The sequence below is a fragment of the Echinops telfairi genome, unplaced genomic scaffold (genome assembly GCF_000313985.2).
Source record: "Echinops telfairi isolate 266 unplaced genomic scaffold, ASM31398v2 ScPeMD7_7400;HRSCAF=8409, whole genome shotgun sequence".
Lineage (NCBI taxonomy): Eukaryota > Metazoa > Chordata > Mammalia > Afrosoricida > Tenrecidae > Echinops > Echinops telfairi.
Genome location: NW_022111300.1, coordinates 19241102 through 19267500, shown reverse-complemented (window position 1 = coordinate 19267500; position 26399 = coordinate 19241102). Strand labels below are relative to the sequence as shown.

Below are 26399 nucleotides of genomic sequence, written 5' to 3'. Positions count from 1 at the left end.
CCACCCCTGTCTGGCAGGTTGGAGGAGGGTTTAAAGCCAGGTGCGCCCAGTGAGCTCGCCATGTCCAGATCCGGGGACAGGACCTCCACCTTCGACCCCAGCCACAGCGACAACCTGCTGCACGGCCTCAACCTGCTGTGGAGGAAGCAGCTGTTTTGCGACGTGACCCTGACGGCCCAGGGCCAGCAGTTCCACTGCCACAAGGCCGTACTGGCCTCCTGCTCCCAGTACTTCCGATCTCTCTTCTCCAGCCACCCCCCTCTCGGGGGAGGGGTCGGCGGCCAGGACGGCCTGGGGGCCCCCAAGGACCAGCAGCAGCAGCCACAGCAGCCGCCTCCACAGCAGCAGCCGCCACCGCCGCCGCAGGAGGAGCCCGGGACGCCTTCCTCCTCCCCCGACGACAAGCTGCTGACCAGCCCCCGGGCCATCAACAACCTGGTGCTGCAGGGCTGCTCGTCCATCGGGCTGCGCCTGGTGCTCGAGTACCTCTACACGGCCAACGTGACCCTCTCCCTGGACACGGTGGAGGAGGTGCTGTCGGTCAGCAAGATCCTGCACATCCCGCAGGTCACCAAGCTCTGCGTGCAGTTCCTCAACGACCAGATCTCGGTGCAGAACTACAAGCAGGTGTGCAAGATCGCCGCGCTGCACGGCCTGGAGGAGACCAAGAAGCTGGCCAACAAGTACCTGGTGGAGGATGTGCTGCTGCTCAACTTCGAGGAGATGCGCGCCTTGCTGGACTCGCTGCCGCCCCCCGTGGAGTCGGAGCTGGCGCTCTTCCAGATGTCCGTGCTGTGGCTGGAGCACGACCGCGAGACCCGCATGCAGTATGCGCCCGACCTCATGAAGCGCCTCCGCTTCGCGCTCATCCCGGCCCCGGAGCTGGTGGAGCGGGTCCAGTCCGTGGACTTCATGCGCACCGACCCGGTCTGCCAGAAGCTGCTACTGGACGCCATGAACTACCACCTGATGCCCTTCAGGCAGCACTGCAGGCAGAGTCTGGCCAGCAGGTAGGAGACAACAAAGAAGGGCTGGGAGGGGGGGGGTGGAGGCTTGGTGGGGTGGGGGGTAGTCGAGGGGCCGAAGAAATGGCTGGGGGCAAGGAGGAGGGGAGAAAAGGGTGGGTTGGGATAGAGACTCTGGCCCGCAGAAAACGCAAACAAACAATTCAGACCCTGTGGGGAAAGTTGATTTCAGAGTGTCTGAAAGGTCAATGGGGACCTGGCCTAATGTTATCCCTGAGCGCAGGAAATGTCAGGTTCTCAATACCCCTTGGAGGAGGGAAACTGAAATTGGGGACCCAAAGGCTGAAATTAACAAGCAGGTGGGGCCAGAGTCCAGGACAGTTAGAAGTGGTGCAACAAGCTTTCCTGCCTGGAACCAGCAGAAGAAAGAGGTGACGCTCAAAGGCTTAGAAAAGAGAATTCTTAGGGCCTTTCTTCTTCCTCTTCTTCTCCTCTCTTTCCATCGTTTTTGGTTTGGAGCCTCTTTTCTACTCACTGGAGTCAATTGGTTTCCCAGGGTAGCATTTTAGAAATGCTTTTCCTATCTGAGTCACTATTGGAAATGCACCCTATGGCCCGGCAAACTTTTGAATCTTGTGCAAAGTCCTCCTTTTCCACGTGAAAGAAGGGCCAGAGCAAGAGATGATAGGGTGTCCTGGTGAATCTAGCTAGCAACTCCCTCCCTGGGGAGTGGGGAGAGTGCAATTGAAAATCAGGGATTGGGGGAGTGTCATCTATCTCAAGTTAGGTCCGTGCACCCCTGCATAAGTCACAAACAAGTTAAGCTGTTGCCTTGTGACTGTCATTTAGAAGGTGTCCCTATGTCCGTGTGTGTGTGTGTGTGTGTGTGTGTTGCAAAGAGGATGCCAAAGACCTGTCAAAGGAGAGAGAGAAATGATGTCTTTTAAAAACTGCAGCTGGGATAAAAAGATTGTGGGAAATGATTATCGTGTTTTATTGGCTACAATATAAAAACCCGTGTTAATGAGTGCCAGAAGAAGATTTCTTTCTATTTTTAGAAACAAAAAAGAAGCCTTGTCTTCTGATGGTAAAACACCATGACTGCAGATGCCAGGGTACCCCCGCTTAATCCACGAGAGAGAGTGTTGTGTGGTTTGAACATCTAGCTTGACCTTTTCCTATCCAGAATGATGTCTGAAGGATAGGATACACTCTGGGTGGCCTTGCAGAAGTGAATGCCTATTTGGGGTGGTGGGGAGGGCATGATATTTCTACCAGACCTAGGTAACTAAAGTTTTAGGAAATTGAAGCTATCCCCCAGTTAACAGGGGGATAGGTGTTAAGGGGAGGCCCACACCTTGAACTTAGAAACCTGGTAACTTGATTTTTCTTATATCCTTGGAAGATGAGTTAACAAATGATGGTATCAATGGTATCAATCGATGATAGTGAGACAATAGCAAACACAAGAATATAGACTCATGTGTGCTTGTATAGTAAAGCAGGCAGTCAAGAGAGTGCAAGAACATGGGTCATATTTCTCATCTTGTCAAATTTTCATTGATTTAAAGATTGTAATGGTAAAATGAGTGTGGTCCCAGTAATTACCATACCAATGGGCATGAGTGATGTAATATTGCAGTCTTATTTTAACTTTGATCATTATAAATAACCTTTAAATAGACTTGCTTTAAAATACATCCCCACGTGCAAAAAATCAGACAAAACAGCTGTTGACCTGAACATACCCTTACTCATATTTTAAAACAATATGTACAACTTTGTGTGAATTCTGAAAGGCAAGAGATAAGAAAATGAAGATTTAACTTATTCTGAGTGGTTCTGTAGAATGAGCATAATGAATCTGATCCAATAAATGAATTCTGAAGCCCTCGCTGCACTCCTATCTCATAAATATGTTCTGGGATTCAGTGTCAGAAGAGTTGACTTTCAAAATGCAAAATCCATTTCTTACCTTCGTCTGGATTCAGCACACCAGCTGGGGCCTGCTGGCTCTGTCCTGGTGGATGGCTGAGATACCAGGCTGCGTGGCTCCGTGACGACACCTTCCAGCTCCACTGGCCCATGTCATTTGATGGATATGTAGTGGTGTCTGACCACTGAATGCTTACAAGTGTCCTGGATGCTGCAAGAATCTGATACTTCTGCAGCAGGAAGGAAGCTGTATTTTCCTTTAAAAGAAGAAGGTACAGAAAATAGTTCCTGTGAACCTTTTACTGCAGTCAATATTACTTAACAAAAGGCTAAGTAATCCATTAGTAACAACATTTTACATTTTAGTTACTAATTCCATTATCAATTCTAATTCACAGAAAAATTTATCAAGATCTTAACTTTAGGTAAACAAAAATCTCTTAAGTTATAATCACTAATATTGCATCAGCTCAGCAGAATGTAAAAGTATTCTTTCTTAGCCTTAGCTTAATTTGAGAGGAGATTAAATGTGTTAATTATTTTTTGTAATTAAATCACTTTTATTGAATGGATAGAATATATTATATTTACTATGTCTGGTTTACCTGTGGTTGTGATACTCCATATATGAGTTTCTCAAACTCAAAGAGTGAAATGAATAATTAAAATTAACCAGTATGTTGGAATATGTATATAATACAAACAAATTGGATAACTTCAAATAAAATATACTTGCTTAAGGATTTGTGTTGTCTATATGATGCAACATGACAGTATAGTTTTTTTAAATATTTATTTTAAATAATATTAATGTTAATGTTTTTTAAGATTAGAAAAATGAAGCTGCCAAAGTGTAAGATGATAAATACTCAAATTAATATTAAATCTTTGCTTTAGCTGCTTTGTTTTCCAGAATACACTATTTATGCTCAGATTCATAATCTATTTTAACAAACTAAGCATTCAGAATAATAAGTAAAGTAAGATAATATATGTTCAATAAAATACATTGAAATAAAATACATTTAAATGTAGAGATAAGCAACGTGGAATTGTAGGATTTGCGTAGACAGATAATAAAGCCTCTTAGAGACTTAATGTTTGGTTATTTTCTTCTTGTCCTATTGAAAAAAAATTGCAAAGCTCAAGAAATAGATTGTTGGAAAGGTTGCTAAAAGGGTCATTATCAGAGGTTCCTAAAGCATGGAAATTTAGTTAAATGAAGGGTCATGACATGCAATATTCTGTACATTAAAAAGTAACGATCAGAAAACTTATAACTGAACTTCTGATTAAATAAATCAAAAAGTTTCTCTTTATATTTTATTTATTTATCATTTAGTAATCATTCCTTAATGAACCACACTGGACTAGATTAATTAACTTCCTCTGCTTACATTTCCATTGCACCCCTCACCATGTAACAGTTAAATCAATGCCTGGTGAAAGTTGAATGAATGAAGCTGATGACGTCAGGAAGCTTTAGTGCAGGCACTTCCGATTGCGTTCCCAAGTCTCTGTTACCTGTGCACAGAACGAAACGCCCACTGATGCTGCTTTTTTAAAAAGAGAGTGAGCACATGTAATAAGGAAGTATTTGTGGAAAGAAAAATTACTTTGTAAACATTCAACCATAAGCTATTATAATCCCATCATCAGCTTCATATTAGGTGAAGTTTTGGGGTTTTTTGTAAATGTATTTTATAGAAGATGCTACTTTACCAAGATTTCACTCTCTACAAAACATAGGCTATTTGAAAATCACATGAATTAGTGTAAGAAATGTACTTAAACATTAAGAGTACTAATTATCAATTTGCTAAAATCACTCAGCAGTGATTTTTAGTTTTATTGGATTTTAAATATTAATGTCCTATTAGATAACCCAATAGCCAGCCCCACCTCATCCCCACCTTTAGTGCCTAGACAGTGTCTATTTAGATGTAGGACAATATTTACTATTTGTTCTCTTCCTGAGAATTCAATAACAACCTTCACAAACCAAACTAATTTGTATCCATGCCATCTCTAAATTGTTGCTTCCCTTTATATCAATTTGATCTCCTCAGATGAGAAGTTGTTAGGCAGTTAGCTTTTGTATCAGAAGTTACTCAGCCATTCAGAATACAATCTGTTTATTATCTGAAACAGGACAATTGATTGCAAAATTATAACAGGCATAGGAGCTAAATTGTTATATCCTCCAGTCAAAATGCAATTAGGGAAGACATTAATACATTGTATTGGCATTGAGGATTTAGTGACAAAAGTGGACATGTTCATATTTTTATCCATGGTAGTATTTTTTCCATTTTTATGACTATGTTGAGGTTAGCTCATTAACTTAGGCAACAATTTTAAATGAACAATACAGTCCAAGTGCAATACTTTATTTACCGTTGTCCTACTATATATACATACATACTACATATACCAGGTGATTAACCACTTCACCAAAGTTAAATGATTTCATTCATAGTAGCACCAGGTGGAGAGTACCATCATTGACCTCATTTAGTAAATGGGAAAAACGGACCCGAAGAGAAGTTAAGCATTTTGCCCCAGGCTGCACAGCTGGCAAGTGGTAGAGCCAAGGACTGAGCCCAGGCAGCGGGCTCTTCAGTTTGTGTTCGCCTCTGCAGTGTGCTGCTTCTTGCTGTATAGGCTTCTCTATGCTAGCTCATAATTTAGTGGTTGATCTTCAAGTTATATGTTAGACTTGGCACTTTCCTTGGGGTGGGGGCACATGTCAGGGTTAAATAATAATACATCTGACACTTAAAGGTGCTGATGAGCTAGGCCAAGGATAGACATTTCATCCTTTCTCTGTGGAAGGTCATGTAGTAAATGTTTTCTGCCCTGGAACCACCTCATGTCTGGAGCAACTACTCATTTCTCCCCTTGTGATGCAAAACCACCCACAAACAGTACATAATACATGGGCATGGGGGGAAGGGTTCCATTTAGCTCCATTTATGGATGCTGAGATAATTTTCACTCTTCTTTTGATTTCTTCAACTTATAAAAATGTAATTTAAAAAAGCAAACCACTCAAAGTTCATGGGCTATCCAAAAACCGGTAGCAGGCTGGATTTGCCACAACCCCTCTTGCAGGCACAGTGAACAAATCAGACGCAAATGTTTGCCCTTATTCTAGTGGAAATAATTCCCGTTTGTCATCTTCCGTCCATTTGGAAAGAATTCAAGTCTAAATACTTCTACTCTGGAACATTTCAACATTCCAGAATTAGACTTATGAATTCAAATAGCAGTGCTGGCATGTTAAATGGTGATTAAAAACAATAAGCGAGGGACTCATTTTCCAAGCATACAGAACACAGACCCTCTAAAAGGAGATGGATGGGTCATTATTCAGAAAGTGTGGAGATCTCCTTTATATAGTATGTTAGTTAGTATGTTAGTGATTTCCAGTAGGAAATGAGAGTAGACAAAGACACTTCACTCTCAGAGATTGATGTCCACAGACCCCGCAGAGGAATCTAGGCTTATGTAAGTGAACATGTGATCGATTATTTATCTAAGCACTATCCTCTGTCTCCAGCTGCTTTGATCAAATGGTGTGCCATCAGGACTCCTCATTTCAGAGGCAAACGATTGGAATGAGGTTGCCCATGGCAAATAACCTGCCAGAAGCACACATCCCAGTGTAGATTTGGCTTATCTGGCTATCTCCACCACTAAACATGGACTCTCTGAAGATTCATAACCAATGCCTTTAACTCAGTCCCTGACCTTGGTCGTTAGTTTGATAGGCGCCAGTTTGAGATAGACATGGGATCTGGTGCTGTGTAGTGAGGATAGACAAAGCCCACGTGAAATAAAAATGCAGTTAATTTTAAAGATGATTGAACACGCATCCATGACTATTCTTGGCAATAAAATGTAGTCGCTATCATTAAGTGCTTACCATGGGCTAGATATATCATTGACCTCGTTTCTGAGCCTGTGGTACCCTTTCAACATTTTTAAGGATTAAGAAACAGAGACTCAAAAAAGATAAGTAATCTACCAAATTATCTGAACTTTGAACTTTGAACTTTGAACTTCGAACTTTGGTGGGTGGAGTACTCACATGACCTGGGGAATACCCTCTCGTTATGAATCTGTGTTGTAGACACGGCTTCTATAAACTCTAATCAACATCTTGCACAGGTTTGTTTTTGCACACTACAGAAGTTATGAAAAGTTCCAAATTTCTGCCTCTTTAAGTCGCTCAACCAATGAAGAAGAAGGAAGGGAATGCATTTAGAAAGAATTGTTTCCTACTGGTTTACCACACTTAATTATGAGTTCTGAAATTATTAAGCTAAATAATGTTGTTGCTAAGATTTGTCAGCGTGACATGGGCTTAACTAAATATAGACATAAATAAGTAATATGAGCTTTCCCTTTAACTATGAAAAAATAATTAGAAAAATTAAGCCAACAAAACAAATCTTGAAGCTTGAATTTGAGTCTAGAAACTTAATTTCTCTGATTTCTTTTAAAGAGGGAAGTGAAATAGTGTCAGCTTCGTGTCTGTGAAGATGACAGAAAACTTCTAATGTCAGTGACCCTTTCAAGTGATAAAAACAACCATGAAATGTCAGAATTATTCTTAAAAACTTCTGGGTTTTAATAACAAGAAGTAAGACTAGTTTAATTAGAAACTTATTCTAATCAATTTTGTTTCAAGAAAATAATTTTAACCATCATAATGTTACAATCTTTATGCCTTATGTTATTCATTTAGGATTTTAAAAAACACACGATATTAAGTTGCATGTCCGTTCTTTGAATATCTAAATAATTATGATGCGTTAATTACTTACTAATGCTGACCTTCAAAAAATACCACTTTTATATAAGCAAGAAGATGCATTAATCAGGGAAAGGATTGTTCGTTTTAACCCAGACATCACATTCAATATGTTCATTTTTCTATAAGTATCTGAATTCAAGCAATGTATTGAAATGGGCAAATCTGCAACTGAAGACCTCTTTAAAGTGCGAAAGAGCAAAGACATCGCTTTGAGGTTTAAAGTGCTACTGACTCAAGCCATGGAATTGTCAGTGACAGCCACGTATGTGAAAACTGGACAAGGCATAAGGAACACCAGAGACAAGTTATGTATGAATTAAGGTGTTGTTGAAGAATACTGAAATACCATAGACTGTCAGAGGACTTGTCTCAAATACTTTGGACATATTTTCAGGACACCAGTCCCTGGAAAAGGACACGAGGCTTGCTAACGTCGAGGGTCAGTGGGAAAGAGGAAGATCATTGAGGAGATGGACTGACCCAGTGACCCCAACAATGGGCTCAAACATCATAGCAATTGTCAGGATGGTGCCGGACTGGGCTGTGTTTGGTTCTGTGTCGCAGAAGGTTCCTGTGCAGTGGACTAAGGACTAAGGACAACAACAATTATGGACAACAACAACAACAACTAAGGAACTAAGGACAACAGCAACAGCAAAGATCTGGGTTCCCCATGGTATTTTATTTTCAGAACACCCCTTGGTTTTTGTGCTAGGTAATACAGTCAATTCAGTGGGTCCGAATCCACAGAGACCAGTGTGTTATGCCAATACCAAGAAAACCACGGTCTCTGCCACTGAGTCCGTTCCGATGCATCGTGACCCTCTCTAGGGGCTTCAAGTCTTTACAGGAGCAAATAGCCTCGTTTTCCTCCTGCAGAGTGCCTGGTGAGGTTGAATTATCCTCATTGCGGTTAGCTGTCCGATGCTTGTTCAACAGTGCCAAGAGGGCTCTGTAGGAGACAAAAATGTAGCTCTTCTTATTTGCAAAGCCCTGGTGGTGTAGTGGTTATGCCTTGGGCTGTTAACCACAAGGTCATTCGTTTGAAACCACCAGCCGCTTCACAGGAGAAAGATGAGGCTTTCTACTCCTATGAAGTGTTACAGGCTCTGAAACTCACTGAATGGCAGTGAGTTTTTTGTTTGTTTGTTTTAATTTGCAAAAGTATTCACCCTATCAGTGTCTTTTTAGCAGCCAGCAGACTTGAGAAGCCAACGGGCCTTCACAACCTCAGGAAGCTTTTCCAAACAGGTGTCCACGATGATGCTACTGGCCCATTGGGAAGTCGTAGTGATATGTTGTGGTTCACCAGTAACCCAAGGTTCTGCGGAAGAATACCCCCAGCATTTGTTCTGAACATATACAAGAAGGGATCAAGAAGGTTGTGGAAAAATAGAATGAAAAGAAAATGACATTTTTCCTCAAACTTTTTGAAGCCCCCCTCATAGGATGCATCAAGCACTGTGCTAAATTCTGAGGTCTAGAGCGAAACAAGACACATCTATTTAGGACTTCATGAATAATTACACACATCAACCACATCGGTAGTAACACACTATCGATTAGCTGGAAGACTACGAAAATGATGTAACCGTGTCTCGCTGGTCAACAGGCTTTTCCGACAGAGGATATGTAACAGGGGGTGGCACTGACTGAGAGGCATGAAAGAGCCCTGCACTTACCAGGAACTGAAAGAAGGGGCTTGTGATTCAAGATGAGAGTCAATCAAATCATCAAGGAACTCATGCAACACTCGCTGCTGTTGACTTGATGCCGGCTCATCGCAACCCTATAGGACAGGGGAGAACTTGCCCTGGGGGCTTCCGAGACTAGAACTCTTTACAGGAGTGGAAAGCCTTAATCCAAGCACTACATGGATGAATTCAGTCTGGAAAAATCAGGAAGTTTTAGATGAACTGAGAGGAGATGGAGAAATTATCATGGGGGACGGGGGATGCTAAGCCAAATGTATGTTCCAGATCCCCTTTAGCTGAACCCCCACATCAGCAAAATGAGTTCATCCTTCTAGTCCCAATCACTGCCTGGGGCTTTTGCAAGAAATAGTTAAGATGTGTTTTTTTTAACATAAATATATATTGCTATTTAAAAGGCATGTATTCTCAATGTAAACCGATAAACGAAGCAAAATTTACCTGCATATATTTATGCCTAAATGAGACACCTGTGGCACACATTTATGATTTCTATGATCGCTGATATCGCAGTCATAGAAACTTTGAGGACCAGAGCAATGAAGCTGAAGATGCCTGAAGGGGCAGCCAACAGGAACTAAGAAGCTCCGCTTGCTCTCAGCAGTTTAGTTAATTCTCCAAAGGGGAAGTGGGAGTCTTTTTAGACATAACAGTCTTTCATGGTGGTCCTCTTATATTGGCATGCCCTCCTCCTTTTTCAACTCATACACTCCACCTTTGCCTGGTGGGCCCCCAAACCGTTACACACAGGCCTGACTTCTCCACTCCTGGTACACCTGTGCGCGAGTGCGTTTCTTGCACCTGCGCGGGGACTCAGAACTTGCTCAGCTCAGCTGGGCCACCGTATGGAGACTTCCGAGAAGCGAAGTGGAGAAATTACCGTCGTTTTCACTTCCGTGCCTTCAGGTGTCTCTGAAGACAGGCCAGGCCAGTGAAATGGAGAGGAGGATGAAGAACAGAAGGTCTAAATATCAGCGAAGAAAGAATCCTTGGAAAGGTGGAGGCACTGTGGAAGCTGTAGATAGATGGGTGAGGGTACATGGAGTGCATGTTGCTGGGTGCGAGGTCTAAATTCCCTGTAGAGTGACTTCCTAGCTGTCTAGGCTCAGGGAAGAGTCTGTTTCGTGGCTAGGAGGGGGCTGGTTTGGTCAACAATTCACATTCTGTCCCTAACGGATGAATTCATGGGTTGGGAGGGCCCAATTTCCACACCTCACCCTGCAGGTTATATGAATAAGTTCGGTGAAGAAGAAAGCAGTAGACCTCTGTTTAGCTTTGACATTTAGCCCCCCCTCCAAACCAACCACAACAGAGCATCCTCGGAAAAGGAAAGGATTCAAAGAGGCAACTCGTGACCAGTGTGTCTGGAGAAACTTTGAAGAAGAAATTCCAGTGCTTTCAGAATTATATTTTCAGGACCTCAGAACTTCCTATTTCATCGGCCTTAACAGGGGTCATTGGTACCGTGAGGGATCCCAGTTAGATGTAATAGGATGTGCAAACAAATATATTATGGTTAGTAAACAGCTCATTGCATAATAATTTAGACCTGAGCATCAGATCCATGTTACTTAAATCCCTCCTGACCACTTACAAACGGCCTCTCTTTGGCTACTTAACCTATTTTTGTACTTCTTGCTTATAAAATGTACTTAATAACAACTACCACATTTTGGAAGTCGGATTCATAAAATAATGTATCATGACACAATATAGTGCCTGTATGGGACTATTTCATGATCAACAACTTTCACTTCATTTTTATAGGATTTCATCTCATCTCATTCCTTGCTCTCTTCCCAATGTAACATCATCACTTGCCCCATACCTTCTCTGTGTCCCCCTTCTCCATTCTTTCTTCTTCCTAACTCTTCTGAGCCTGGTTCCGGGGTAAAGGTCCTTGTAATCTCGAAGCAGCATGTACCTCCTGGTGCTGGTTTTCCCTTAGATGCCCGCCTATTGTTTGGCTAAAATATGAGCCATGGGCGCGAGTTCATTTCTAGACTGAAAAATGATGAAGGGACATAGTCTTAGAGGTTCCACCAGTCTCTGATCCATCTGTAAGCCTGCTCGGTTTTATAATTGTGACTGTTGCTCTACGTTCCCCCCCCCCCCATTCTATTCAGGAACTTCGAATGTGATCTCTTTCAGTGCATCAGTAGTAGTAACCATACATCACCTAGATTTTTCTGGACTCGGGGTCATAGAGACTCATATTTTCATGGTCCATGAGTCCTTCAGACTGTTTCCCTGCATCTTCCAGTTGTCTTTGCTGAAACTATATTTGGGAACGTGGTGGGGTAGGGACAAAGCTATGAAACTTCTTAGATGTAACCAAACAAATCCATTGAGGAAATGAAGTATAGAGTCTGAGCGTTCAGGATTAGGATCTTGGGGGACAGCAAGGTTCATTGGTATATCATAGTCCACAAAGTCAATGTTTTTCTTGTTTCTTTCACCCACCTCTGAGTGAGCTGCAGAAGGAATTCCAGTTCAATATTGGAGGGTATTTTACCCCATTGCTCTTTTCCAGGCCAGGGAGCAAAAGATTCTGATGAGTCAAAGTGGATTCTGACTGAAGAAGAATCGATATATTTGAATTGAATTATAGTGATAGTAAAAGATATTGAATGTACCACGGTCTGCTAAAAGAAGGAAAGATAAACTCTGTCTTGGAAGAAGTATAGCCAGAAGCTTTCTTAAAAGCGGGGTGATGGAACATTGTCTTGTGTACTTTGGACTTGGTAGTGGGAGGGACCCATCCCTGGTTAAAGGCATCAAACTTGGTAAAGTAGAAGGTCAGTGAGAGAGAAGACGACTGTCAACCAGAGGGATTGACACAGTGGCTGTAACACTGAGGTCAGGGGCAGCAGCGATTGTGGGGATGGTGTAGGACAGAACAGCTCTGTCTGTTATACTGAGAGTCACTATGAGTTAGAACTGACTGGAAGGCACCTGACGCAACAAAACATAGTGGATTCACAGCCAAGCTCTTTATTGAGATAGAATTCAGTGACCATATAATTTACTTAGAAGACAGTTCACCTATTTAAAGTATGCAAGGAAATGTTTTGTTTTGGTATATTTACCATGTTTTGCATCCATCACCACTACTAATTTTAGAAGACTTTTTTGCTCTGAGGAAAAAGAAAACATACTTAATAGCAATTACTCTCCATTCTTCTTATTGACCTCCAGCATTAGATTCCACTGATCTACTTTCATGCTTGTTTAGATTTGTCTCTTCTGAACACAGGATATAAATAAAATCTTACGGTAGGTGTATGGTCTTTTGCAGTTGACTTCTTTCATGTAATATAAAAGTAATTCATGTTGCAGCAAATACTAGTACTTCATTTTTTTAGCTGAGTAATATATTGTTGACTAGGTCAAGTTTTATCATTTGATGGGCATTTGAGTTGTTTCCACTTTGGGCAGACTTGAACAATGTCATGAACATTCATGTACAAGCTTTTTCATTGACATATATTTTCCTTTCTATTGGAACTTCCAGATTGTCTGTCAAAGCAGTGGCACCATTTTCTTTTTTTTTTTTTTTTGAATGACTGAGTGAATTTATTTATTTATTTATTTATTTATTAACATTTTATTAGGGGCTCATACAACTGTTATCCCAATCCATACACACATCAATTGTGTAAAGCGTATTTGTACATCATTTCTCAAAACATTTTCTCTCCATTTAAACCCCCAACATTAGGTCCTCATTTTTCCCCTCCCTCCCCGCTCCCCCCTCCCACATGAGCCCTTGATAGTTTATAAATTGGTATTTTGTCATATCTTGCCCTGTCCAACGTCTCCCTTCATCCACTTTTGCTCCCTGGCCTGGAAAAGAGCAATGGGGTAAAATACCCTCCAATATTGAACTGGAATTCCTTCTGCAGCTCACTCAGAGGTGGGTGAAAGAAACAAGAAAAACATTGACTTTGTGGACTATGATATACCAATGAACCTTGCTGTCCCCCAAGATCCTAATCCTGAACGCTCAGACTCTATACTTCATTTCCTCAATGGATTTGTTTGGTTACATCTAAGAAGTTTCATAGCTTTGTCCCTACCCCACCACGTTCCCAAATATAGTTTCAGTGAATGTGTGTCCTGCCTCCAGTGAGCTATTTATCTCCTTAGTACCTTCAAATGAGGTCATCAAGCTGCAACCTGATTGAAAGGATAAACTCCACCCCTTCACTCTTAAGTCTCCAGTTGACAACAGATAATGTAGAAAACAGAAGGCATAAATTATCAGACAACATATTTAAAACCACACACAAGGAAACTTTTGCAGAAGAGAATTCAAAAACAGTTGTAGCACTACATCAACAGGGAACTACCAGAGATTCAAGTCAGACGCATGGTTTAAAATCAGGAACTGTATGTGTCGGGGCTATATTTCCACCATACTTAGGGAATCTGTATGTGGACAAAGAATCTGAGAAGATGGACCGTATGAAGGATATGGCTTCGGTGTTGCACAAGCTTGCTTTCTGAAAGCAAAGACAACTAACATGAAGCACTACTGATGAACATCAAAGACTATATATTAGCTACTGGAAGGGTTTAGACCTCAACATGAACGGGGGTGGGGGGGTGGGGGGTGGGAATCAAATAAACAAAATAATCCCTTAAAACGGAACCATAAGCAACATGGAGGAAAGATTGGAGTTGTCACTTATTTCATTCCACTTGGATCTACAATCAATATCCATGGAAGTAGAAGTCAAGATACCAAGTGGCAGATTGGCACCGGCAATTTATTTATTTTTTATATTCCAGTATAGCCCTTTATTTAAGCATTTTAAAAATTGGATGAAGGTTTATAGAGCATTGGTTTTACATTCAACAATTAATGCACATTTTGCTTCATCTCTCAGGGTTGTAGAGACTGATGCTTGTGTGACCCATTAATCGACTGAACTCATCGTTTCCAGTGAGGGTTTTTATCACTCTTCTTTCCTCCAGATGAGAAAAACTAATAGTAGAACCTTAGATGGCCAATCACAACTTGTAAGACCCCAGTTGAAATTCCCCAAAGTAGGATTTAGAACAATGTCTTTGTGAACTGTGCTGTACCAGTTGACATCAGTGTCTTCTGAGACCATGGTCTTGAGCCCCCAGGCCCAGCAAAATCACTCCTTCAGAGTGTTTGTTTATATCTAAAAAGTCATCATGACTTTGCACCCTGTGTGCTGCACCACAATAATGTATAGGTTTGTAGCTAAGGTAAAAATATATATACACAAATATATATAAATCTATACAAACATATCCTCTGACAATCATATATATACACGCTCCCACTCTATCTCCCACACCTGCGTGTCTATCTATGCATGTTCTCACAGATCATAGGTATTGAGGTTTGTGTATATAGCAGTATTTACCTCTGTTACCTTTAACGCTTACAAACCTCTCATAGGCAAAAGATCTCTTTTAAAGTGTTAAAAAGCAAAGGTGTAATTTTGAGGACTAAGGGGTGCCTGCCCCAAAGCATGGTATTTCCAATCACCTCATATACTTGCAAAATCTAGGCAGCAAAAAATAACTGATTTTTAGAATTATGATGTTGGTGAAAAATATGCTGTGGACTGCCGGAAGAATGAACAGTTCTGCTTTGGCCAAAGAAAAGCCAGAATAGAAAGCTTGGTAAAGCAGAGGGTGAGCTTAAAAAGGAAAAAGAAATGTCCTCAACTAGATGGATTGTCAGAGAGAGACAATAAGGGGCTCAAGCACAGGAGTGTTGGTAAGGATGGGGCTGGACCAAACAGTGTTGCTTTCTCATGCCCATAGCATCACTATTCATAGGAATGAATCTGATAGCATTCAACAAGAGAGATGTGTATACAGTACAGAAGAATAGACACATATTGTAAATGGGTATAGGATATTCAGAAAAGCAGATAACATCTTTAAAATTTTTATTAAGTGCGATTGAGACAGTGTTGCCTTGTAGTGACCCTATGTCTCACAGAATGAAACATTTCCCAGTTCTTTGCCAACCTCAGAGTCATTGCTTTGTGGAAATCCATTGTTGCAGCTACTAGGTCAATCCAATGTCTTTTGACATCAAGTTGACTCAAACTCAGAGGGACCCTACGGGACTCGGTAGAACTGCCCATGTGGGCTTCTTAGATGTCAGTGCTTTACAAGAGTAGGAAGCCTCATTATTCTCCCTCTGAGCGGCTGGTGGCTGCAGACTGCTGATGATGTGGTTAGTAGCTCCACTTGTAACCCATTACACCCCAGGGCTCCTACCATGTCCACAGTCTGTTAGGTCTAAGTCTCACTGTCCTTGCTTCTAAGGAGCCTTTGTTCGTGCTTCTCTCAAGGCAGACTGGTTCATTCTTCCGGCCTTCCACGGTCCTTCCCATAGTGCACTTCCGTGTTTCTTTGCTTTTGTTTAAATTAGCCATTCTTTCTTTAAGTTAGTCGGCACGGTTTTCATCTTCAGGAGCCATCTTCATCCCTCAGGAACGTTTTGGTTTTTTAGAGAAAGTATCTGGTATGAGGCAGTCACTTCAGAGAAGCTAGATTCCAGAATTCAGACAGACTTCAACTGTTGCTCAGATATTACGATATCAAATTTTGAAAAGAGAGAAATCAAAACTGAAATAGTTAACCTCTCCCAACATTGCCCTCTCAGATTCTCCACACAAAGCATGATTGGTAGGTTGCTATGAGATGTAACTGCTGTTGTGTGGAAAAATCGGGAAGATTTGCAAGGAAGCCATGCAGGCTTGGCTCTACAGGGCTCTTTCTCCAGTGTCAGTCACCGCAGCTGAGAGTTATAGTCCCTGTTCTATTGCAGCTCTACCTTTCTGATGGCTGGGCAATGATTTGCTAAAAAAGACCAAGAACAGACTGAGTCCAAGAAACCAAAGGTTAGAGGAAACTGACTGCAATGTTGCTTTTCAACAATATCCGTAAAGGCATTTAGATTTGTAGTTGAGCAATTATCCAAGTCAGCAATGTATTAATAGCTCTTCTACAAATTCAAAACTGAAATAGAGAGAGAAAAAATGTGTCATATTTCCTGTCAAAGAAAATCTTACCTAAGCACTGGTTCTCATAAGAATCAACCATTAAAAAGTCACAGACACACACCCCTCCCCCCAATTCACTGCTGTCAAGTAGATCCGAACTCATGGTGACCCCAATGATTCTGCGCAGAACTCCGCTCCCTAGTGCTTTCTGGCTGTCATGTCATGGAAGCCAATCTCCTTTTGCAGCCCCAATCAGAGGGATTTTCAGCCACCAACCTTTTGACTCTCAGCAGAAAGCAAACTGTGTGTACCATCCAAGGGCATGAATCAACCATAAAAAATAATAATTGAAAAAAGTAAACAAAATGAAAACCCGTTATCATTGAGTTGATTCCGACTCATAGGACAGAGCCGAACCACTCCTTTCAAGTTCCCGAGACTAAATCTTTGCAGGAACAAGCAGCCTCATCTTTCTCGCTTGGAGCAGCTGATGGGTTTGAACCATAGAGCTTAAAAAGAAAATCCACTTTGAAAATCACTGAACTAAACACATACTTGCTTCTGTTTTCCCATTCGCTACATATGTGTAGAATATGGGAGCAAATACTGACATTGAAATATTAAAAGGCAAGAATTATGGAATGAAGTGATTGCAAAATCAAAGAGGCCTGGGTAACTGACGTGGGAACAGAAACATCCTAAGAGCTGAGTGGTCGAGAAAGTGATGGGCATTTCTAGCTTCCAGGGGGTAGATGGTTTTGACAGAGACCTTTTAAGACCTACTCCACCAGCGCGTTTGCAGAATGATGCCAGCCAGACAGCAGAGCGTCCACTATCCAGCCTCAGAGAATGTGGTCAAACGTCCCCACTGACTACATGTCTCAGCATGTGGAGGGTCGGAGGGCTAAGAAGGAAATGGCCACAGATTGGCTGCCTGGGTCCACCTCCTGGCTTTCAGTGAATCCCTTTGGCAGCGCCCCTTTCAGAGGGGGGCTTTGGAAGGCCTCCTAGATACTGCAGAGCCTTCCAGCTAGGGTTCCCTTCAGCATCGTCGCCCCTCCAGGTTGGTGAAGCAGCAAAGAACAGGAAGAACTGGCTCCCTACGGAGAAGGAGCGGAAAGGAGGAGGAGGAGAAGAGATTCCTATTTCACCCACAGCAGCAGGGTGTCCCAAAGCTGGATCCCACACGCCACACCTCATTGTTTCCACAGCACACTCCCAGTGCCTTCCGCACTCCCTTGTATCTACTGGGGTGTGGGGGGTGGGTGGGCGGGGAGGAAAACCTTCATTTCTCTTAACCCCAGGATAATATTAGAGACTTCTTCCCCTACAAATACATTTTGGAATCCTTTTAGAAGGTCTCAGTCGAAACACTCTTATTTTTTTTCTTGAGGGACACCTATTTTTTTTTGACACACACACATCAGAGGAAACACAGAGGAATATAGTCAGTTACTAACTAACTTTCCGCCTGTCTCCTTGGTTGGCCACTCCTGCAGTGACTCTCCAACTGTAAAGAGCCTGCTGCGCGGGTGGGGGTGGGGGTGGGGGCTGCCTCCAGTGTGTCTCAAGGAGCTGTACAGTTACACACACACACACACACACACACACACACACACCATGAGAAATGCCTCCCTGCAGTTGGAGCAAAGCAGGGAATCAGACTCTCGGTCCCGGGGTGGGATCTGCCCATGGTCCCACTCGGCATCATTTTGAATGGCTGCATGCTGCCTTTGCTGTGTCCTCTTGTCCTTCGCCGTGTCCCTAGGGTGAATCACGGTGGACCGGTAGGCTGCAGCCTCCTGACTGAGAATTCTGGCAATCTCCTGGGGTGCCCTGCTTTTCTGCACTGCTCCTTGGGCTGCAAGTGCTCATGTTTTCCCAGGTCAGAAAGTAACTTTTCTCTCTCCAGAAAGCTAGCCCGATGGAAAAGGGGGCGGAGAGGGGGAGAGAGAAGCCGCGGTAAGGAGATTGGCTGTCAGGAGGCGGCATTGACTGATACCTGGCCTGTATTCGGAGTGTCAGTGCAGGCAGGATTGCGAGTCCAGCCGGAGCGTGTGTTCTCTCTTTGGGTCACTCGGCTGTACTGAGCTCGGATGGCTCCTTTGTTCTGAGCTGCCCAGAACCATTTGTTTCTGGAGGAAGGAGAAGAGTGTTCCTCTGTCACACAGACACTGCTGGTCCCTCAGGAAGCCGCTGTGCCAGGGAGCAGCAAGGCCCTGTGCTCACTTGCAGGCAGGGGGATTAGAAGAAGAGGTGACACTTGCCATGCAAGTTTCTCACAGCGATGTGCAGAGGATTAATGAGCTGCTATTTCCATCGCAATTTACGCTCTTCAGAAGAAAGGTGCTAAGTACTGGGTATTAGAATTAGGGATTATATAGGCAATCAAGCAAAGAAGATATTAAACTGCTTCTAGTTCCTAAAGGAAGCTTTAATCTGGGGGTCGAGGAAAGCACCAGGAGGATGAAGTTGGCCGGAAGCCACTGTCCCTCATCAAGCAACAGACCCAGAATGGACTGGCAAGTCTTCCATGCAATGTAAAGAGAGGTCCATTCCAGCCCTTCCACTCGTGAGCTCAATGTGTTCGAGCTGACATTTCAAGGATTCCGATTTTACGGATTTCCCCTCCATGTCTGACTCTGCCGTCCTAAGTCTGGTGCAGGACGAATGTGGCAAACGCATAAGAAAGCCACCCCGTCGGCATGCTAGATGCTAGGAACACTCTAGAACTCATCCATGCCAGAGGACCTTGGGTGCCAGGGGCCCATCTCAGGAGTGCAGGCGGGGGAAGGTGGTTAGTCACAAAAGAAGTAGATGATGCCGCCATAGGCAAAGATGTTGATCTCCTTATGATCTTTACCTGTCGAGACTGTACAGAGTGGGAGTGTGAATCATGTATTCGGATTATGCTGCATTCACCGGTTTCCTCGATTTTAAGTAGCAAGAAAGCTGCTAGGATGTGAATTTCACCCAATGGCATCAACCACTCCTGAGTGCTACAGTCATCTGACCCATACCTGAACACGCATGACATTCCCAATGAAATTACTTTCATCATTTATAAAAAGCAGCAGTTAGCACACCAGAACACGTGCAGATCCATTTTTGAACCGGTTTCCCATGACTCAAAAGAAGCCGTCCAGGTGGATGGGTTGACTCTTTCACACAGACTCCACTTTGTACTCCAGGTAAGGTAATCGAAGGGTCTTCTTGCAGCCTGCACCCTCCACCCCTGGACTAGGTTGGATAGTAAATCTCACTGTCCTTGGATCGATTCTGACTCCCAGTGACCCTATAGGATAGGGTGGAATGGTTCTTGTGGATTTCCAAGACTGTAACTCTTTGGGGGAGTACAAAGCCTCATCTTTCTCCCAGGCTAATGAATTATGCTGGAAACTCTGCTCTACATACTTGCCACCTTGCACCCTAGGGGTGCAAACCCCCAAACCATTCTCCCGACCAGTCTTATACCCCAAAGCCTATGTGATTTTCCCTTGCAGAGAACGGTGGGCATTCCCCCTCCTGGCCCTGCAAAGAGGGAGTTGGTTCGACACTCTAATGCCAGCCCGCATTGATCTCTCTTTCCCCATGCTCTCAAACATCAAGCCTCAGAGGGTGGAGGGGAGTGCTTGGTTGGAGGCCTGACTTCCTGTGGGCTGGTGCCCATCATCCATAGAAAACTGCCCATTGGTTTGCACATATCCAAGTGTCCACTGGCGGTTTTAGAGAACTGGTGGCACCATGACGGCTCAAGAATTCCAGAGACAAAAGGCCAAACTGAAGTTCTTTGCCCCACTCCAAGGTTCAGGTTACAAGTCCTTTGTTTCCTGCATTACTGCAGCATGGCCTGACAGATGGTTGGATGTAAAACAATTTCCTGTGGTACAAAAGAGAACATTTTCAATGTTATTTTAATAATTCAGTTAGTGGTGTTTTTGTTTTATTTGTATTTGTGCCATAGAAATAAAACTCACAGCCCCCACAGGGAATGCACATTAGAATCACTCAGAAATCTTAGCAGCAACAGAATTAACAACAAAAACCACCGAGGCTGGATCCCATGTTCGATCAATTGTATCAGAATCTCTGGGAAGTTGTACAATATAAAATTATTTATAAAAGCACTTTGAGGTGGTTCTAATGTATAGGCAGCATTGAGAACAACATAGGCTGGGACTGTGTATTTTTGTGTGCATAGGTGTAAATAAAATATTAAGCAAATAAATATCAAAAGTAGTATGTGGATAAGTCAAAAATCACAAAAGCCCGGTGTTGTCTGAATCCTGGCAATGTGATCAACATTGCCCTCTCTCCTGGGCTACTGGTCTTTGAGATGACCTTGATCCTGAAGACAGGAAAGCAGAGGAAGCTCATACAAAGGAAGAGTGCAGTGGTATGCTAGGAGATGAGCAGGCCTAATTATTTCAGCATGCTCCAAGACAGGGGATTTGGAACACACCAGAAAGGGCTAGGATAAAATCTGAGGGTTGGTCAAGAAGCCTCTTAGTTGCCCAATATATCATCCTTTGCATCTTCCACCTAATAATCTGGACTCTTCCATCTAATTGTCCAGAGATGTATGTTTTCTTTCACTCCGGCCTATTGACCCACCTCTTCTTTCACTCCACTCACTGACTTGACCTTCACACAAGTGAGTATGGGAATAGAGCAGGTGACAAAGACTCTGTAGTGACATGCTCCCTCATGGTGTGCTTACAAGTGTCTTTCCCCCTGTCCCCGACCCCACCCCTATTCCATTCATTCCTTCACGCTTCTCTTCATTCATACACCAAACATTTATTGAGCACCAACTATGCACTAAACCCTCTTTGTTTATAAGTGTGGTTAGCTCATTTTCTCAGTGAGCATGGCTACCTTCATCTTTGTTGTTGCCCTTTAAAGGCAACTAAATGATGTGCATGGCTATTCATTTCTGCAGACACCACAGAGCCAGAAACATGGTGGAAGGAGGGGTGGGTCCCTCACTGGGAGCAGGGAAGCTAAGGTGTGGTGGGCAGCACCTGAGGGTCACAGTAGTTGTGTGAGAAAGCCCGAGAGACATGCCCTCTGCAATGCCGGAAATAAACCCGTCCCAGGGCGCTGGGAAAGGGGCCCAAACCCCCTTTCCTCTATTCTTTCATCTGTTAAATGGGGATAATGATACTTTGTGCTTACCTACCTCAGAGTGGCATGATTAGATCTATTTAAAGTTGCTTCCAACGAAAGGTGCTGTGTAATTACCAAGAACAGCTATGATAAAGAAACCTAAATACAGCAGCAAATCAGCTGGAACAAATTCTCAAGGGAGTTGATGTCTCTGGAAATTTTCTGGGGAAAGGGTGCCAGCTGTCCTCTGGGAGTTTTTGGTACCATTCTGGCTGGAAGTTTAATGAAGGCGAACTGACTTTCAAAGCCTCCTCCTGGCCAATGACCCACAATCTACCTCTGCTTACTTTTTTCCGTAGAGTCTAAGCAATTTCCATCTGAAATTTCTCCATCAAGTTTTCCTAACTCACAAACCCTGAAATGAATTCTAAGCAAGCCATTTACCTGTGAAAGAGACAGAGACCAACAGAGAAAAGCAAGGTTCTAATGTGGTGGGGAAAGGATGTGGTCTATCAGTCATCAGTCCTGGGGGACTGGGTGATGGTTATGCTAACTTTCACCGGTTTTAATCATAGTGTAAGGGCCAGTCAAGCTCTCAGAGAGGAGCACTGAAGGAACCAATCATGATTGCCAGACTAGGCTAACATTCATCTGGCAAAATGTGTCGATTCCAACTCAAAGTAACTCTATTCGAGTAGAAGTCTCCCAGGCTATAACATCTTTATGGGAGCAGACAGCTTCATCTTTTCCCCATGGAATGGCTAATGGATTTGAACTGCTGACTTTTCAGTTAGCTCTCAAGCACTTGGACCACTCTACCACCAGGGATCCTGGTAGATAGAGTAGGAACGGAGGTACCACAATTACCACAGCTCAAGAGGAAGTCAACCCAGCTAAACCAAGTTAGCTAGAATGAAGGGGTTGATTTGAGAAACAAATGGAATAGTTATAGAGGCAATGAGTCTTGTCAAGCATTGACTATAGCAAACAGATGGGAAGAATCAAGAATTACAACAAGGGTGGTGAGGTAGTTAGTTTATTGTGCCAACCTGGCCAATAAACACATGTGGGGTTAATTGAAAGGCAGAGGGATAAATGGTTCAGTGAGCCTCGCCTTTCTAGTTCTTGGGTCTCTTGCTTTCTGATGGTCGGACCAGGGTCCAGCTGCCTGAGACAGTTCCCTGCTTCCCAGCAAGGCTGACGTCTTGCAAGACATCCCTAAGGAGAAGCCACATGGACCTACCCCAATGCAGGCGTGGGTGCTGGAGCACCCATGTAGAGACCTCTCCCTGCCAGCGCTGTGTTGCTTACACATTCACTGACTCGGCTTTCTTCCTGCAGTCGGCATCATTGCGTCTGTTTTGTGAGAAGGAGGACTTTGTGAGTTGGTATTGGACATATGGGTTAATGGGTTAATGTTGGACTTATGGGCTTGGGCAGCACTGGGTTGGGATGTTTTCTTGATGCACACTTAACCTTTATATAAAACTCTCTCTTATACATGAGTTTCTGTGGATTTGTTTCTCTAAAGTACCCAGACTAACAAAGGTGGTAACTTGGGTACCATAGGTTTGTTGACTTGCTAACAGAGAGAGATGGTAGTCAAGAGAGAGTTGGCTGAATTTATTAATAGTATCTTGATCAATAGGAAGGCTAATGGTTCCTGTATTTTTATTCAGTGTGCTCCTATTTAAATTCCTCTAGCTATTTACAAATAGTATAAACGATGAAAGGGTTTTTTGTTTGTTTGGTTAGCTTTTTTAGGGTTCTAAGCAATGTAAAATCACCAAAATCCCAAAGATGGATTTTTCAATGAATGCTTTCTAAGCTTAATAAGTTTGTCACCATTTATCAATTAACTACTATGAGAACTACCTAAATAATGAGAACTACCTACATGTTTCACATGTAGCCCAGATGGAGGCACCTCATTTAATAAAGATCTGGTGAAATCAGGACAAGCCCGACAGTTCCAGGGCCCATAGGACTTTTAAGCCTATTCTTGTTTCTGTCACTCTTTGGGAGCCTGGGTCCCCCTAGACTAGTCAGCCTCCCAGATCACTACTAGCTATCACAGTTCCTACACCACCAGATGTGCAGCTGGGCCTTTACTTCTTTTGATAAAATACTAAGCCATGATGTCTTTAGTTAGCTCCACTGAAACTGGAAGGTCATGGGGAAGAGTCCTAATGCCTTTCCATCTTGCCCAGTCTCTGTCCACTGGATTACACTGGGAGCCTTGATGACCTCTCCCCCCACTACACGGAGGCATTCATTTTCCAACGTGCCAGCAAAACAAGGCTCTTTCATTCTCTGGGTAGACTGGCACTGGAAGGGGATTCTGGGTGTAAGTAAAAAAAATACAGCCATTGCCACACAGTTGGCTCTGACTCCTGGTGACCTCTTGTGTGTCAGAGTAAAACTGCTCTATAAGGTTAGCAATGGCTGGTGTTTGGGACGTAGATTTCCATCCCTTTCTTCCACGGCACCTCTGAGTAGACTTATCACCACATTCAGGTCGACACTTCTACAGGTTAATCATTTATGAGCTCCTTGGCAGTAAACTGCAAGCATTTATTTTCTATTACATTTAGATGACCTCATTAAGCCCTCAGAACATCGTCATCAGATGATGCTATCATGTCAACTCTACACATGAAGCCAGTGGACCTTATGCCACACACTGACCACAGAAAATAAATGTGACAAAAGATGTGAGACAAAAGGAAAAGAATGTATTCTTGTAAAACTGAAAGACAAGAGAATGTAAAAATATATTTAAAAAGAGAAAAAGAATTTACATCTAGGGCTGACTAATGCTGAACATGAAGTTAACTTGGTCTTTGTAGGACAAAGGAATAATTTCATTTCCCAGTTTACTTGCCACATCACAGCTGCTTAACTTTTTTCTCAAATCGCCATGTTCCGGAAACCCTCCTAAGACCCGTATGTGAGGAATTGCAGAGTAATAATCTCAGGGAGTTGGTATCACTTTGCAGAGAACTTATTACCAAATGGGGTGAGATGGGGTGAATGGGGAAACACTGGCATTGAGCAGATTCTGACTCACAGCGACATGATAGGACAGAGGAGCACTCCTTCTTAGGGTCTCTGGGACTGTACACTTTTGTGGGAGTGAACAGCCCCATTTTCTCACCTGAAGGAGCGGGTCGTTTTGAACCTTGACATTACCAGCTCCATATTTACCCCACAGCATCACCAGCTCCCGAAAACTAGTCAGGAAAACTAAAAGAGCCCAACAATCCAAATTCAACTATATTCCTTGAAAGGAAATGACTTTGATGGAGACATAGGTCAGCCATTTGTCAAAGAATCCTTAATAGTACTGATGGTGAGTGGTTAAAGAGGTCAAAGCATTAACTCAAGGGTACATATCTCAGAAAAACTGAGCCAGATGTCTCCCTCTACCTGTCTGGGAGACCTAGACCCCTAACAACTAGTGCATCCTGCCTCAAGAATCCTAGTTTCAATAGATGCCCCTACTAGGATGGAAGGAAGTACCACAAGGAAAGGAGACTATGGTCTTCGTTCCATTAGCTCCAGTGCCTGGCATATTGCTGGAGCTTACTCATTGCAAAATAAGCAGTCAAAGTAAAATGTACACCAGTAGAGAAAATAAGCTGATGACTGGTGTTTAAAACACTTAAGGAATGGAAATTTAGGATAGAGGAAAATGGCGTGTATATGATTTGGTTGGATTTGAAATCCCGTATATCTGGCATTAACCGGAGCAGAATGGACACTTAATGCGACAGTGTGACTCCTAGGAGACAACGCTGAGCTTTCTGCTCCTATAAACAGTGTCAGGCTCGAAAACCCTCCAGAGGATGGCGATGAGGCAGTATTGCCTCAATGGCAGTGAGTTTGGAGTTTGGGAGTTAAACTTTGAGGACCTCAAAAGAAAAATGAGTCTCCGTCCTATCATAATTGGGTTTTGTTGTTGTTGTTTTGTTTTTACTATACCGGCATCTTTCTCTCATGAAGTGGCTAGTGGGTTTGAACTGATAACCTTGCATGAATGGTTCAAAGTTGATCTGAGACAGTGCCACCAGGGCTCCTTCTAGGTCAGCACCAGGAAGAAAGAAAAAAAAAAATATATATATATATATATCACTGAAAAAGTGTCCAACGCCTTTCAACAATAAAATAGTACATAAAAGGATGTGCACTTTATGTCGAAGACTCGACTTTCTCAGGAGCTCCAGGGCTGGTTGCCTAATAGAACCAAGTGCAACACTGTCAAACTTTGTTGATTATTTTTAATAACAATTTTCTATGACCCCACATTTTTAACCTCTATGAGAAATCAAAGCATGACAATAAACATATTAATCTTTGAAATGTTTAATTCATTTCCTACACTTCCACAATAACTTCTGGACCACACACATAAAAAGCATTAACAATACTGACTAGGAAAGAAAGGCCTGTCATTTGGAGTTACGTTGACTGCAAATTAAAGTCTCGCAGGCCTGATCTCATTGAATCACCGTCTCTGGGACTCGGCGCCTCCTCCCCTTCTGGCCACTTCCTTTGAGGCTCAAGGCAATCAGTCCCTGCCCCTTTCATAATGTGAAGATCAGAATATAGCAAATATGATAGGGCCAATACTAATATTTCTTTTGAGGCTCTCAAAAGACTCTATCTAGAGCATCTGAATTTTTGCATTCTCCCAGATAATCCTGGGCCTGTTCCAGGTTTGGAATCATTGACCTGGATGACCTCCCAGTGCCCTTTCCAAAGCGAAGACGTAGGAATCTTAGAGAAGCACAGAATCACGTCTTAGATTAATGCATGAGAATCACTCGTTATCTCGAAAGCAGATTTTGTCTAA

General features: G+C 42.9%; 1 protein-coding gene across 1 annotated transcript in view; it reads left to right on the top strand.

Moving 5' to 3' along the window:
* The first annotated feature begins 33 nt into the window (after positions 1–33).
* The window catches only part of KLHL14 (kelch like family member 14), a 112281-nt gene continuing 85915 nt past the window's right edge, over positions 34–26399 (top strand). The window contains exon 1 of the mRNA XM_004702939.3: positions 34–1010. Coding sequence (XP_004702996.1) covers positions 61–1010 — 950 coding nt within the window. The 5' untranslated portion in view covers positions 34–60. The remainder of the gene's footprint in view (positions 1011–26399) is intronic.